At 44.3% G+C, this 16,725-nt stretch overlaps 1 protein-coding gene across 1 annotated transcript in view; it reads right to left on the minus strand.

Moving 5' to 3' along the window:
* The window catches only part of LIMA1 (LIM domain and actin binding 1), a gene marked incomplete at its 5' end in the record, with an annotated part of 17,003 nt that extends 338 nt beyond the window's left edge, over nucleotides 1-16,665 (minus strand). Inside the window, 8 exon segments of the mRNA XM_008939624.1 lie at nucleotides 1-678; nucleotides 1,067-1,200; nucleotides 4,126-4,238; nucleotides 4,815-4,872; nucleotides 7,100-7,207; nucleotides 9,492-9,652; nucleotides 11,098-11,206; nucleotides 16,465-16,665. The exon segment at nucleotides 1-678 is cut by the window's left edge and continues 13 nt beyond it. Coding sequence (XP_008937872.1) covers nucleotides 1-678; nucleotides 1,067-1,200; nucleotides 4,126-4,238; nucleotides 4,815-4,872; nucleotides 7,100-7,207; nucleotides 9,492-9,652; nucleotides 11,098-11,206; nucleotides 16,465-16,665 — 1,562 coding nt within the window.
* Nucleotides 16,666-16,725: the final 60 nt, after the last annotated feature.

Here is a 16,725-nt window from a genome sequence, read left to right on the forward strand (position 1 = left end):
TCTTCAGCACCCTGCATGTTCCTATTCTGAACCTTCTTTTCCTTTTGCTTTTTGTCTACCACAACCTCCCTCTGCAGCTCCTCACTTCTTTTCAACGTGTCTCTCTCTGCCTTAGGAGATGATGAATTCTCTGTTTTATGGCCTTTAACGGATATTGTTCTGAATGAAGCTGCGACTGTGAAGGGACGACTCCTCTCCTTCAGTGAGGAAGATCTTCTTAACTTCTTGAGATCCAGATCCACGTCCTCCAGCACATCTGGCTTGGAAATCTCTTCTTCCGGGGGCCACTTCGGTTTTAATACTTTGATGCCCTCATCTAAGGCACTTCCTTGAGTACTTTGGTCAGATGGAGGTGGCCAGGCGATCCTGAGCTTTTTGGTTTCTGCTGGTCTCTCTTCTCTTTCAGGCAAAGCTGCAGCTTTTGCTTCCATACTTGCTGCCAGAACTCCGACTTTTGCAATGGGGGCATCCTCTACTCCTGGGCTCTGTGGACTTTCTGTTGCATTTACACCATGGGCGGTTTTCTCCGGGGATTCTTCAAATTCATTTTTCCCTGCCCATAATTCCTTATGCTGTTTGTGTCCAAAGCCTTCATCGTAGTTGCCTTTAGACTTGAAGAGCTGATTGAAGTGAGGCTTGCAGTAAATATTCCCACGCAGAGACGCGTATGTCCCGAGACTGTTGGGGAAAACAAAGTCAAATATCAGCGTTCTGCATCTCAGCCACATAGATGGGTGCATATTTTAGTCCTCTTCCTAAAGAGATTCAATTCCAGTTGTCCAACACGTTGAGATGAGACAAGCTTGCAGCTCCCATGAGTTAATAACCCTCTCTTAAATCACCAGGAGTTCTTTACAAAGTTGGAATGATATTTTCCCCCCCATAAAATTAAAAGTTTCAAAACAGACTAGATCGAGGGCAAGAGCCACGGGCAGACCCAGGACTGTGTTACCCTTCCTGTGCTCCTCTCCAGGGTGCTGGGTGATGACTGCCCTCAGCTCAGCCTCACCCTCTCCCTCAGCTGCCCCAGAGGAAAGCCACGCTCCCCAGGCCGCAGGGGGTTTACCTGAGCTTGCTGTTGCAGTAGGAACAGCGGAAGCAGCTGATGTGGAAGACCTGCTGGTTGGCAAAGAGCCTTTCCATGGGGTACACGGTCTTCTGACACCCAACACAGGTCTCCTTCATTGGCAACTGAAATTTCTGCGGGGGAAAGAGAGAGCTGCTTAGCTGGAAAACAAATCAGCTTGTGGGGGGCTTGGCTTGGGTTCACACACGGCCTCCAGAGCACTCAAACTGCAGCAATTCTCTCCCTCCGTGCTAATTATGGCAGAGTGGGTTCTGGTGGGCAACGAGTGAGGAAGAGGCTATGGCAGCCCCACAGGACTGCTGTGGCTTGACAGTGAGCCAGGATTTTGCCCCAGTGAATTCCACAGCTGAAGCATCACAAGTTGAGCAATAGTTGAAACGGAACAATGACAATCCTAGAGCTCAGTTCCAGCTCTGAGCCAGTTCCCAGAAACCTGTCTGATCTGCTTCTGCAACCTCAATCTTTTCTGATAAGAAAACGATGAAGAAACACTCAAGTAGATAACAATCAGTATAAGATTTACCAAAATAAATACACAGTGCAGAAAAAATTGCTGAAATAACCTCAAAATAAAAGGTAGAGGGTGGGAGGGGCAAGGAGTGGAACAGGCTGCTCAGTGGTTTGAAATGATCTGATTTTGGAGAATGCTCTCCTCTCTTAGAGAGGAAGAAATCATCTCAGCACAGATGCAGGCAGCAGGGAAGACTTCTGACTTCATTTGTAAGCAATTCCAGTCCTACCACAGAGAAACTATACTCAGGTTTCAGGGCACACAGCTCTCGAGCTTGCTCAAGACTGAGCAGGGCTTTGAGGTTAAAAAGCTGAACTTGTTTATGTGCTCACTAAGAGAATTTCCTGAGAGTTTAGTGCAAGAGCAAACTCACAGTGCAGGACTGGAGTGTCACTGCCACAGTGTGGCAAGGACTGCAGATTGTTTCCTGACAGCATCAAGGAAGTGAGAACATTGTCCAGGAAAAAGGTCACTCAATGCCACTCACTTCTTGGAATCTATTAAGGTTGGCCAATAGGGGAGACACTTTCAGGGAAAAATGAAATAACTTACAGTTAAAAAATCATCAGCCTCAGGCTGCATCTTGATTACAACTGCTTCAGCAGCAGGTACAGTGTCCCTGCTCCTACCATGGCACTGCACAGACACTCATATTGTGGCTTTTCTGTGTCAAAGGATTAGCTGCTACAAGCTGACTAAAAAGCTTGAAGGAAAAATATGGCTAAAGAAAAAACAGGAAGGTTACAGGAAGACATAATTACAGGCATTTATTTATAACAGACTAGAAACAATGGTTAGGCAATGAAAGTTTCAATCTGCAAGGGACAGATTGCTGAAGACAGAGCCAGCCAAAGTCAGTTTGTCACAACCATAAAGCCTGCTGCCAATTTAATTCCAGTTTAATAGGTATTACAATTTTTTTTTAAAGTGTTGCTTGAGGTTATAGCAGTTTAAAGCTCTAATTGTGATGACAGCTTGACCAACAAAAGTTCAGAGTTCTTTTGGGAAAAAAAGAAAAAAAATCCATAGTTTCCAGGTGCTGCCAAAACAGCCGACGAATTTTGAGGCACTAAATGAAATCTCCAAAAATGAGTTTGCTGATGCAAACCAAAAGCTGATGGCACATGCTTGTGCCAGGGAGGAAGGCAGCAACAGCTCACCCAGGAAAAAGTAACTCTTCCCCAAAATCTGAGCTTTGCAGGGTGACCTGACAGCGCTGGCATCTGCTTCTGCAATTCACATCCCATCCGAGAGGAGGAACTTACTTGTGTGACAAGGAGCCCTATGTCTGATGGAGAGGCCTTTTGGGGTATGAAGAGAAAGAAATTCCTTCCCAGGCATACTACAGAGAGGAGCTACAGGAGGAAGGTGAGGCCCAGAAAATACAGAAAAACACCTTGAGAGAAAGCTGAGAGTTGAGCTCACATTAGGAGGGAAGCAGAAGGCAGGAGTAGAGGTTAGGAACCAAGAACAGGAAACAGAAGCTGGAAGAGACAAATAGGAACCTTACATGAATAAACAGCATCTGGGTTTCTATCTCAGCAGTGCAGCATCTAAAGCAGTAACAAGGCAGAGGACTAAAACAGTTCTAATAAAATAAAGAGAGCCCAGAGGACCAAGACACCCAGGTCCTGTGTATCTCATGCTCTAACAGACTGAGATCACACAAATGTCACAGGCAGCTCTGATTTTGCATAGTGGCATTTCTGCTGCAGAACTCTGGGAAGCCACATCTAGCTGCTGTTCCCAAGGTCAGTGCTGCTCCTCTCAAAGATGGGGAAAACAACAAAAGCACAGTTGTTTCCTCAGGAGTGAGCCAGGAAGTCTGTGGCAGCCCAGGGAATAGGCATCCTAACTCCAGACAGCACACGTGACAGCAAGCAGTGTGATCAAAACCTCCAGTGCTGCCACTTGTGTCTCTAATAAGATTAGCAAATACATTCCTGCCCGAGAAGTCTGCTTTGTGGTTTACAGCTCCCACTAAAGAAAATGTATCATTAAAGACTCCTTACTCAGAGCACCAAACTCAGCCTCTGTGCAGCCAGCCACCACAGAGCTCTTCCTACAAAGCTGCTCCCAGCTGCAGTTACCCTGGGAACAACTGGAAGGGGAGGGTGGGAAGCCAAGTCCCAGCCTACTAATGGCTCTGAAGAGCAGCACCAGGACCTCGGTGCCAGTCTCCAGGAGCACTGACTGGACAAGAGGCACAGACAAGCCCCAGTCCTCTCCCCTGCCCAAACCCCTCCTGCCACACCGCAGAGAAACCACCTCAGGGTCACAGCAGAGGGGCAACTCCCAGCAAGCAACTCAGACTTGCTTTTTGAAGAAAAACTGACAGTTCTGAGATGCTTTCCCAGTCTGAGTTAAAGGTCCCTCACGAACATAGACTGAGGAAGACAGATGAGGTATTGATACAGTTCCTGACAGACCCTTCATGACCACGTCGCTCGCATTAAGGCTCTTCAGCACTGGATAAGTTAATTGGTTTTAACCATCACCACTGTTTGAGACTAAATAGCTGCTTTACCTTCACTGCTTTTGGCAGAGATGCATCTGTCTGGCCAGCTGGTTTAGAACCAAAGCTCTGCTTTGTGCTGACAGGTTTCTGAACTTCTGTCTCGCTCTCCAAGTTCTGTCCAGCTGAGGAAGCAGAGAAGGAAGAAAAGGCAATTACAAGAACTTCAAAACCATGGAGAGCTTATGCTCATGAGACCCAACACCAATCCTACCAGCTAAGGGCTAACACATTTTTTTTCTTGGAACATCTGCTATTAAACCTATAGATATTTAGATGTGATCACTCTACTTCTCCCATCTACCAGGAAAGTTAAGCTGATACCTAAAGGAAATTAAAATACGAGGATCCAACGTCTAAATCCCAGGAGCTGTTCCTCATTTCTGCAAAGTGCTCACGTGTGGGCTTGGCTTTAGGTGTAAAACTGAGGCAACTAAGAACACACTTATGTATTTAACTCAATAGGAACTTGCCTGTCTCTGAACAACACCAAAAGCACTTGGTAATTAACCTGCATTAATAACTACTCCAGCCTATTGACGCAGGAGTTGCCAGAGCTCTTAGTTGAAGTCCACATGGTGACGAAGCTACACTTAAAAGCCTTCAATCAGAGCAAACAAAAGGCACAGATATCTTAGAATTACAACTGCAAATTAACCTCTGAACCTGAAAAACTCTGACAAAGGAGAACAAGCACTTACCACTGCCATCCTCCACAAGGCCCGAGTGGAAAGACAAGTTGTTCTCACCCACAGAAACCTGCAAAAGTGTTAGACAATGAGCACCTTTGAGCTGCTGAAGGCTGAATAATCACGGCCCGAGTGACACAAGAGGCAGCCTGCTGCTGTGAGCACCTCAACAGGAAGAAGCTGGCCAGGCTGAGCTGCACATGAAGCCACACAGCAGAGTCCAGCTGGCTGCCAAGAATCCAGGTCCTTGCTACAGGGCAGACACCCTCCTAATTTTACAGCTCTTGTAATATTCAGATAATCTGCCATCACATCCACACACACAAAGATTGCATTTCTGTCTTCCCAAGCACCTGCAGCCTGTACAACTCCAGCTGTCAGCCTTCAGAGTTCACTGATGGACCTCCCAGCTTGTCCTAGAAATCCCTTGACACCAAGCTGTACACATTCACTGGAAATCTCATGGCTGCCTCCAACACTTGACAAACCTGTGACATTTAAACCTTCAGCAAAATGATGCTTTGGAAAAAAAGCAGTAAAAAGTGGGGGAAAAAAAAAGCTTAATTTAAAAAAAGCCTTTGTAGACCCACAAGTCTGCTGTTCCTGGGTTGGGACAGCCCAGACCCATCCTGTTCATCCTCCTTCAGAAAAATTCATATAAAAAAAAACCACCACAATAAGAGTTATATAATAAACCAGTTTCACACACCAAGCATGTGACAGATAAAGCTCCTGATGTCTCATTCTTCATTGAACTTGGCACTACTGCTATTAAATCAAATAGCTGTAAGTAGCTACACTGAGAAACCAAAGTACTGTAACAAGATTACTGCAGATCATCACTTTAATGATTGAAAGGGTTATTGCAAGGAACTGAAGTTTGCAAATTAATGAGGAAGCAAGTTACCCATCCTAACATTCTGGTCTACTGAAAAAGTAACTGTGCTTTAACTGCACTCATGTACAGGAAAGTGCATCAGCATGTTCTGTGGCTGTTAGTCACATCTGGCCACGAAACCTTCCTCAGCTTCAGTGTGAAAAATGACAGAGCAGCTTAGCAAGCTTCTTTTGGTTCCTTTTTGCCAGAGGATTCCCATTTCTGCTATTTACTACTAGTTGTTTTAATTAGGCCAATTTCCAAAGTTCATCATGTCGTTTCAAAAGGACAGTGCTGGCTCTCAAACAATCTTCTATTGAGGTTCTTCATCACACCTGGACACTTCAATGAGTAACTGCACAATTACAGCTGAAAAGGAGAGATTTGATTCAAATGTTCCATTCATCTACAGGGCTGTGTCCTGATTTAAAAGGTGTTCTTTTCATTAACTCACCTTTTAGCAAAGAGCAGCCTGGACCAGTTGAACGTGAAGCTGCTCAGCTGTCAGCCAGCAGCAGCTGAAAGGAACCATTTGGCCCCTTGCCCAAGGAAGGCTGGAAAGCTCTAAAAGCCCTCCTGGCATTAGGCTGCCACGTGTTTGGAATGGCTGGAATACACAGTACCCCAATTATTAGGCAGCTACTTTTATCCCCTCTGCTGCCCCCAGTTCTGGATCCAAAGCTCGAGTGTGCTTTATTGTCTCTAATTCACAGAGTAATTTAGGCTCAATTGACAGCTGAAGTTCAAAATCAGGAACAAACCCAAACTGGCAGTCTCAGTGACCTTAATCAGAATTTAGCCACTAAATGCAGAAGCAGCAGTGACAAACTCCTTTTACTGGCATCACACAAAGCTCCTCTTGGGTTTTATTTTTCTTGTGTGGTTTCTTTTTTGTTTTATATTTTAAAAGATCACCAAGAGCTACAAAGAAAAACACCTACTTCTGAGTTATCTTTTTACAATTAGGGAATGTGACACAAAAGTTTAGGTGGCTTCATCACAGTCACCAAAAATTAATGGCAGAGAAAAATAAAAAGCCAGAACAAAACCCTAAACAAAACCATCAGAGGTTTCAGCCCCAGCAGCTACTGAAACCATCAGGAAATCTATTACTGAAGGATTCTGCCACGCTACAGGCACATCAGTACTGGGGAGACAGAGGAACTCTCCAAGAAAACTTAAAATTTATCTCTAGATATTCTCCACAGCTGCTTAAAAGCCTTCCACAGAGGCTTGTTAGCTTGTCATTCAGATAGCCCAAAAGATAAAATCATCAGGAGTTCTGCAGCATGCAACTATTCTGTGTCAGCTGCTCACGTTCAGCTTCTAGGTGGTGTGTCACCAAGTCTGTGAGCTGTGCTTCCACAGCTACTTCCACTTCAAGTGAACTCCTCCACCTTCAGCAGCATGAGCATCTTACCTTCTCCCCATCCTGACAGGAAATGGAGTCCTCAAGACTTGGTGGCATATTCTCCTTCTGCTCACATTTGTAATTCTTGGGTTCACTCTCACTCGCTTGAATCTCATTCTATAGGATAAAGCACTTGAAAGTTGACAGGTTCTTTTCCCCTAGGAAAGTACTTGCTTTCTAGTTTTCTTTAAAACTCTTTTAACCTGTTTTCCTGGTATACAGTGATAATTAAAGGAAGAGGCATAAAGATCTAGACGAATTTGGTAAGTGATACATTCTAATGAAGAAAAAAGATGGGGCTGTAGAATTTTCCTATGCTCTGTGGAGGCAATGCCAGAATTTTTCTCCTCTTTACTTCCAGATTCCTGTTCAAATTCAACTCTCATATTCCCCCACTCAATCCACATCTTCCTTTTCCAGAGCTGTTAGCTTTTCAGTTGAAGTTACCAGTATTTCAAGACAACCACCACCTAAAGCACTGTGTAATCAAAAAAATGCAATTAACATAAAAGCAAACCCTACCCTTGCTTCCACAGTAGTCAAAAACCTAATTCTGTTACTGACATTTTTGTTCTTGACAAACTGACTCGTTTAAAATTTTCACAAAAGAATCTTTCAGACTTAATAAAGAGTCACATCCAGTGGAACCTCGTGTTTCTTTCACTGCCATGGGACACAAGGTAATTGGAGAAAGGCTCGTGCCTCTCACAAGGCATCTCCTCTGCAACATGAAAGAGAAGCAGCCAAATGCCAGCACTGGCCTCTCACCACGTCTGACTGGCACACAGCTGGTAGAATTTTAATGCACAGATCTCTGAACACACTGTCCATCATCTGTCCTCCTTTCCTGCACGGAAGGGATGGATTGCTTCTCACCCTTGCTCTAACCAACTGTGAAAGTCTCTCTCCATCTTAATCCGGGCCTAGTTACACCACAATGCCCTCAGAATAGTTGTTCCCAAGAGGGATTCTGGCTTTCCTTTGTAGCACAGATGTGACACATTTTCAGAGCAGGGAAGCACAAACACCACACTACCATATCAAAAGAGCCCTGGTTGCTTTGTCAGCAGGGAAGGGGAATATCCAGGACTTAGGGCTGCTCTTGGAACGCTGAAGTACTGCAAGCACTGGCCTCAGAAACCATTGTTTGCTCCAGCTCTATCCTCTGGGCTGCCCTTGTCGACTTGCCAGGCCAAAATCAAAAAGATTTTGCCAAATGGGACATCCTGAGAGCCCCAGGCTGGACAAGCACTCAGACTGAGTCTCCAGAGACAGCTATGGTAAATGTCTTGCCATTAGGACACAATTTGGTGGACCAGCCACCACTCTGAGCCCCACAAACTGCAAAAGGCAGTCTAGCAAACTGAATCCAGGAGAAACAGGATGCTGAAATCAGCAATTAGCAGTTAATCAGATTTGTTGCACTGGCTACAATGACTTTCCATTCGTGCAGTGAAGTTTATTCAGCTGTCCTCCTAAAGTTTGGGGAGTTAGATGCACACTGCATATGAAATTCAGGAATCATTTCACCTGGGGAGAGACTTTTGCCTCTCCACAAAGACACCCAGGAAGCATCCACTCTTCCAAAGCTTAGAACCAACACTTCTGGCTCTTATTTCCAGTGCAAGTTTCCTAACTTAAAAAGGCCTGTCCTCTTAAAATTTATTACTCTGGTTAATAAAAGTCATACTTATGCAATAAAAAGTCCCATCATTAGGCAGAAGTATCAGACAGTCCCAGCAAACACACTTCAGCACTTTTTAACAATAGCTGAGGTCCTTGCAGGCTCCTCAGCTGCAATATTTCACCATGATTCATTAATTGCTCATTGCCTGATCAAGTATCTGCAAAACTGGCACGGGTCCATTCACTGCAAGAGTCTAATTGGATTCAGATAATGGGTGAGAAGACTTGAAGAGAGGTGAAAACAAAAGGGAGGAAAAATGATGGGGAGTCTCAAAGCTTCAGCTCAAAAGGTTCCAGGTCCTGTATGACACTGAAAGTTGCTCCATCTCACTGTGCTCACAGCTAATGGACAGTACAGAACTGAGGGGTTTTTAATAGAAGAAAACAAAACACAAAACAAAGACAAACAAAGCAACAAACATGCAGAAAGAAGAAGGATGGCAGCTGTGTTTCTGAAGGACCTCAGTCAGGGTGCCAGCAATTAATGCCTTGAAAAACTTCCAAGATTATTCCAGGGAGAGGCAAGCACTTATTTCTTCCCAGTTCCTTGCTATAGTGAGGCAACACTTCAACAGACATGACTCCTATGGGCAGAAAGTTCTCTTCAATAGAAGATGGCATTATCTTCAAAAAGCCTGGTTTCCATGAGAACTTCCTTCCAGTCTCAGGTTGGGACAAAAAAATCACTTCTACAGCAGCCAAAGAACAGACTTACCGTGGTGAGGGGGCCTGTGGAACTGCTCTGCTTGGACACAGCTGCCTGATACTTGGCCAGCCTATCCTTTATTGAAGTCTCTGTTAAACGAGGCATCTCCAGGCTCTTCTTGGTCTCTGCCTTCTCTGGGCTGAGTGCTGGACTAGTATCCACAAGATGCCCTGCAACAAGAACCACATGAACAAAGGGTAACTTTCAGAAACACCCGTAGACCTGTCTACAGAAAGATTTACAAATCCCATCCCTTCACCACTCCCAAGACCACAGAAATTCCAGATCTGAAGAGCACAGAAAGTGCTTCAAATCCAAGGTTTATGCTCCATGTCTCATACTTAATCCAGCTAGTTTCAGAAGTAGCATTCACCAAATGCAGCATCCACCCAGTGGTCTCAGAAGTAATGAGAGCAAACAGTTGTAGCACTGAAGATTGTTTTGCTGTTATTGTCCAATGAAAGCAGCTGCTCCAGTGTCTAAATGGAACTATACATCATCCCTGCCATAGAATAGTTGTCAAAGTCTTTTGTGGGAAGCAGGGAAGGAAGTCTCACCTGCCACTTCCACCTTCTCCATGAAAATAATTTACCACATGACATATTACAGGTGGGGATCTAGAAACCAAACACGTTATGAAATAATGCAGTTTAGACTTAGAGAAGCATCTGTTTGGATTGCAAGAGGAAAGAAACATTTGGGAGTTTGTGTCTTTGCAGAGGTGCAGAGCTCCTGACCCTCAGACCAGTGCTCCATTATTTGCCACCCATCTTTAATTTTTGCTGTCAGATGTTAGCCAAGCAGGTTTCAAAAGCCAGCTCTGCCATCTGACTTCCTTGTACAATGGTCAGGTCTTCAGTAATAGCTTGTTCAATAAAAAATTATTAAAAAAAAAGACCCTTCAGGGGTCTTGAATGACTAAAAGGTTGTACAAATCATTCAGGTCCCTTTTGGGGACAATGAACTAAGGTAAGCAATAAAAAAAAATATTAAAAAAAGATCCTTCACTAGCTAGGGGCCTTGAATGACTAAAAGGTTGTACAAATCATTCAGGTCCCTTTTGGGGACAATGAACTAAGGTAAGCAGCTCTTGCCATCCTCTCCAGTGTTGCTCAATAAGGACAGAATGTGCCTCACCGAGCAGGGAGACAGAATATTAACCATAGGCTGAAAACACAAAAGATTATAAATGCTGTGTTAGAAAAGAGTCTCCACATACATGAAAACCAGCTCACTTTGCTCAAGCCCTAAGGCTGCCTGCAGTGACCTGTGTCTGGCCAAGGCAGGAGGAAGAAGCAAGACAGAAGCAGCAGACTGTCTCACCTGCCTGTCCACCACTTCTTAAATTAGTTTTGACTATTTAAAGTAGTTCTACGATTGTCCTAGGATTAATACACAGAAAAAAAAAGGGCTCTGTTCTGCAGCTTGCTATTTCTTACACCTTGTTTCCCTCTGCTTAAGAATTTAATGGTTTAAAATTCACAGCAAGACTTAATTCCTTCAATGCGACGCTTGCGCGGACCTGACAGCAAATGGCTGCTCTCCTTCCAGTTCTGAAAGGCAATAAAGTAAAAAAACAAACAAACAAATAACCCAAACCAAAAGGTTTGCTGACCTGATGCACTGTGGCTCTTCTCTCCTTGGCCAACGTCAAAGTCCTCTGAGGAGAGGCTGTTCTCAGAAATCCTCCTGCCGCCTGCCGTCCTCCTCTGGTCCCTCGGGAGCTGCTGGAGACAGGACCCACCCATCAGCTGCCTATAATCCCTGAGCATGCAGGTGTCACTAGCAAATCTGCTTTAGGGGGATAAACAAGTCTAGCAGGTGACATCTTATTTAACCAATATGAAGTTTGGTCACAGAACACCTGACCCCTGTCACCTGGAAGAGGCTCTCTTGAAGAGGTCACTATACACCCTTTGACCAGTTTTGTTGAGGAGTCAGGAGAACCACAAAGATCAGAACTTTGCTAACTTACTGCTTCCAACACAAAACTTCAGTCTAGATTTTTGCCTTTCATGCCATTTCTTTTGAAGCTAATGTTCAAGGTCTTTTTATGAAGATTTAAAAATCAGATAAAGGATGAAAGGAGCAAGCTTGCAAATTCACATTGACTTCCAGCAACAGAAAGAGGAATAAATACTGTTGTAATAAAAGTTATCTAAAGTTACTCGTTCTGATTTGGATACCTCATGCGTTTGATACCAAATAATTCCCTAATTAGGTCTGATAAGCCTGAGACTTAAGCAGGAGAGTGGCAGAGAAATATTCTCAGCTATCCAGGAGAAGCGCCACCCGCGAGGCTGCACCATGGATGGGGTCCTTTGTACCCCACAGATGCTCTGGCTCAACCAGGTCTGATACTCATTTGTTGAGACCAACCTAACACTCAATAAAAGAAATTGTGTCAAGAAATTTCAGCAGCTTTGATAAACACTCAGGAAGTGGAGAATTGAACTTGACTGCATCGAGATAGGATGTTTTCACAGCTGAAAGTCAACCTCTAAAACACCAGAAGGGGATGGAGCCTTGTTCCCTCCCTGGGAAGAGTTCTATCACAGAGCCAGCTGGAAAATGATATTGAGGCTAATGTGGGGGAAAAGGCAGATTTGGCAAGATGCTCCAGCCACACATTCCCCATCCCCCAACAAGTTTCGTATTTGCTGGTGACCAAACTGAGGAAATTCCAAAGTTTAATTTTAAGAGAACTGGACTGTAAGATAATCACTGTGAAAAATCGAGCTGCTTTGGCATACAAACCAGCAACTTTACCAGGAAAGGAAAATGCAGCTGGAAAACCTCTTTTTTTTTTTCCATTAGCATGGGAAATATTTTCTATTTCTGTGGTTTAAGGCTTTGGTAACTTTTCTTACTGGAAAAGAGCTGAGGTCTGACAAGTCTTTTCCCTTGGTTCAGTTTGGGAGCGTCTGCACACTTGTAAGGACTTGCAGATTCCTCACCCTCTGCAAACTGTCCTTAGATGATTCTGATTCAGCCTATGTCTGCTTCAACATCACCTCGAGCCCACAAGTCTGGGGTTCTTACACCTCAGAACTCGGTCATTCAGAGGGTCTAGCTTTTGGCTGCTACACAAAGAAGAGCATTATGAGCAGATCCTTGAAGACAAGATCCTTTGAGGATGCAGAAAACATGTTTATTTGCCCACTTGAAACCCGTGACCTATTTTATCACTGCCCTAGGTTTGGGTTTTTTTTTTTAATGAAACTTTCAAATTCATTTTTTTATAACATGGACCACACCCCAATTTTCTTGCACAGAACAGGAGTCACAAAGCTACAAATGAAGAAAAGAAAGTTTGCAGTATAGACACATGGGAAGTTTAACTGGCAGCAGAGGGCATAAGGAAGTTTCCACCACTGGAGAAGAAAGGTTTTGATTCAAGTAATTTAGATCTGGGGTTCTGACCTCACCAAAAGAAACCATCAGCACTTTTCAGGAGAAAAAGACAGAAATCAGGTTTGGAAACTCACTTGGGTTGCCTCTTCCCATTCCCCTTTGTTTCAGAATCTCATTTCCATCTATTTTCACTATAGTCTCTCTCCAGTGACATCATGCTGAACTGCCCTCATGTTGAGAGGACAAAGGATTCTCAATTATCACTGAAATCAATTATTAAACAGTGGGCAAAGGGCCAGTGTGTTGTCAAACAATTATGACAAGTGTTCAGTCAGTGCCCACCAACAGGAATTCTGATCAAGGTCCAACTCCTCATCCAGATGCATGCACAAAACCCAAACCTTTCTTCCAAGCAGTCAAAACCCAACATATTTCTCCCAGCAGTGAAAGATTCAATATTAATCAGAAATAGACTCTTCTGCTTGACTCTGTAGGACCTGTGTGAAGGCTGGTGAGATCCCTCAAGAGCAAAGAGCCTCCCCCTCCTGCACCACCTTGCTGTGGAATCCTCTGCAGCAGGAAGAGTTCAGTTATCAGAGGCAGCCATCTCACTACCAGCTAAACAGACTGAGTTAATGAGTACTCCAGCTGTCAACTGATCACCTCCACAGTCCTGCCAGCTCCTCTCCTGTCCTCTTTGCCACCTCAGACATCTACAGGTCTTGTGATTTCACCTGAAGAGCTTTCCTGTATGTAAGTTGTATAGCAGTGAGCCTAGGTCTTGAGAGAAATCCAGAATACAAAAGCTTTAGTTAGAGTTCAGAGATATGTCTGTACAAATCTTAGTACTAAAACATACAATTATAAAGTCAATATTTAGATTTTATATCAACAGTTTTATATTGTGGAGAAAGAAGCAGAGTAGTGAGGGAGAAAAAAAATGTAACAACCTGAAAATGAGGGATTTTCCTCATTAATTAATAAACTGACCAACTGCAACTCATCAGGGTGATTTTGGCTCATGGAAGGTGATACCTTTGGCAGGAAAATCTCTGACTCCCAGTTCCCTTCACAGTCCTGGCTGGGCCACAACTCCTGTGCCACAGCTCCTGCTACTTACAAAATGAGATAAAATATTCCTCAAGTCTGGAAAGCCCCAAGGCTCTAAGACAACAGAGGCAAGTTTGAAGGTAGAGGTACCACCAACACTGTTAACAGCATTCTGCCCTGGGCACAAAGAGCTGCTGGGCAAGAGACCAAATAAGTTCCACCCATTTCATGTTACAGTGGCTGTGTCAGGTGTGACCCTGCACAGGAGTTAGCTTCACCGGACAGCACCTTTTTGCCTTAAAGGAAAAACACAAAACAACTTGGAGACAATGTTTAAAGAAGTATTGCAGGTCTGCTTGCTCCTCCTCTTATTCTGACCTTCTTTCCACACACTTTCACCACTGTTTACAGGAAGAATCCTTGGAAATTTGTAAAAGACCCAATGCTCAGTCCCTGCTGGGTGCTGAACCAACCTAGACTGACACCCCTGCCTCTAAAGCATTTTTTTTCCAGGAAGATGCAATAATAAAACATATTTGCCTTGCATCTAAATTACAGAAGACAGCAAGATCTGAATAACTGAATAAACTAAGATGTTCTGCTTATAACCCTAAAAATGAGAAGAGATCTAGAGTGGGAGATGGAGTTTGGAAATCCAGGCTCAAATCTGGATTCCTGCCACAAACGTTCCCAGCAGCCAGTCAGGTCATTTTATCTTTACTGCCACAGAGTTACAGCCACGTTGCTACTTACTTTAGACAGATATTTGACAAAGCTCTGACAGCACTGCTGCCTTAAAACTTGAGTAAATACCAAGGAAAATTGCCATCTTGGCTGAATTTACAGTGGCACTCCATGATCTTAAAGGTCTTTTCCAAACTAAATGACTCTGTGAAGACTTGCTTGCACTAAAAGTGAGGGTTTAACCACGGGCTGAGTTCAGGAAAAGCACAAGTGGAAGAGGTAACTGCAGAGCTCCCAGCCAGCCTCACACTCTTCTGTAGCTGCTTCACAGCTTGGTGAAAAAGATCTGTGTCCCCACAGCCAGAACTCTTTGCTGTATGTGACTGTGACATCATCCTCTAGTCCCCAGATAAACTCCCAGAAGGAGAAAACTTACAATAGTGCTTTCTAATTACACAGACACCCCTTCCCCCTTACACACTTAAAACTTTAGAGCACTTTCTGCCTTTTCTCTTCTAAAATTAAAAAGTTACTAGATGATCTTGGAGTAGGAACATAATTGGAACCTAAGCCAAATAGTTTCATACCTGCTGTTAGGTATTTACTGCGTTCAGTCACATTTCAACCATATCTGCATTACTAAGCTTGACAGAAATACCAGTTCCAGATTCAAGTCAGCTCCAAAACAATTTATTCCCCAGGCTAAGATGAAGTTACTTGACGCCCATCTGCAGGACGGTGCTTTCCTCTGGAATCCTGGCTGACTAATCCTACAGCAGGACTTCAGAGGAGCCCTATCTGGAGATCACCCTCCTCAGCCCACCCCTCCCAAGGTATGGGCAGCTCGGATCTAACGACAAAGCCTACAAAAAATCCAAGCTGTGAAATGACTGCAGGCAGACCCCAAACTCACTTTAACCCAGAGGTGCTCCTCTGAAGCCCTTAACTCTTAAATATCTCAACGACTTTTGTACAAGTGTTGTTTCACTCCACGCTGCAAGAAAACCACCCGCAGCAGAACAAAGCCAGGAGTCTAGGAAACTATGAGAAAACTGGAAAATCCACCAGCATCAAGGCCCCAGGACTATGTTGCAAGTCGCCAGCATATGCAACTCATTTTCTCGTTAAGCAATTCCCCCTCGGGACACACAGTCTGCAGTCCACACGCAGGATCAGATTTCATGAGCAGTGGTAGGAAAAATGCAAGCCCTGTGCATTTGCAAGTCAAAACTAGTGAAGGCAGGAGCTGCTCTGGCTATCTCTGCTTACTCTTCCCCAGGAGGATTTTTTTTTTTCCCCCCCGATAAGAAATATTTGTTAAGATACAAAGATGAGACAATGGTAAGGAAAAGATGGGAGCATTTCACAGGATTTCTCTCTCTCTGCCTGTGTGACTCACATACTGGTATGTACATAAAAAGCCCCTCTGAACTCTGGCAGGGCTCAGCTGCAACTGCCCCAGATTGTTGAGTTCACTTCAGTTACTTTTTCTTATATATAATCTATAAAAAAATAGACAAACATTTTTTACACAATTTACATTGGCGTAACTCAACCTAGAGACAAGATACAAAAAATCCCACCTTGCTTTAAAAAACAAAAAACAAACTTAATAAACCCCATACTTTTTTCTCCCCTCTTCATTTGTACCCCTTTCACAAGGAAATTCACTTTCCATCTCCAAGGAGCAAACACAAACAGCCACAACTCCAAGCCCTCTGCACATATTTGCACAGCTCAAATAAGTTATTAACACCAGCTACATGTTGTTTCAGCTACACCAGGGAATACAATTATTTGCAGAGTCAATAGTTCAGAGCCACTCCCTCCAGGGGACTTTTCCTGATGCCCCAGAGGCGGCAGAGTTTTAAGATTTGGAGGGACAGATCCTTACCTTGCTCTGAGCCGCTTCACCCTTCTCAAACATCATCTTGAGCTTGTTCAGGGGAACGCTGTACTTCTCGATCTTCGAGTCGGTGGCTTCGCTGGCCTCAGGCTTCTCCACGTCCCTGGGCTCCCGCAGACAGTTTTCCATCTTACCCCTCTCCGCCGAGTGGCTCTTGAGCTCTCTGCTGTCAGCGGCGGGGCGCTGGAGCTGGCCAGGGGCTTCCCCAGCCCCCGGGGGCTGCTCGGCGGCTGAGGCTGCGAGCCCGGG

This window comes from Merops nubicus, unplaced genomic scaffold (assembly GCF_000691845.1).
Source record: "Merops nubicus isolate BGI_N331 unplaced genomic scaffold, ASM69184v1 scaffold16214, whole genome shotgun sequence".
Lineage (NCBI taxonomy): Eukaryota > Metazoa > Chordata > Aves > Coraciiformes > Meropidae > Merops > Merops nubicus.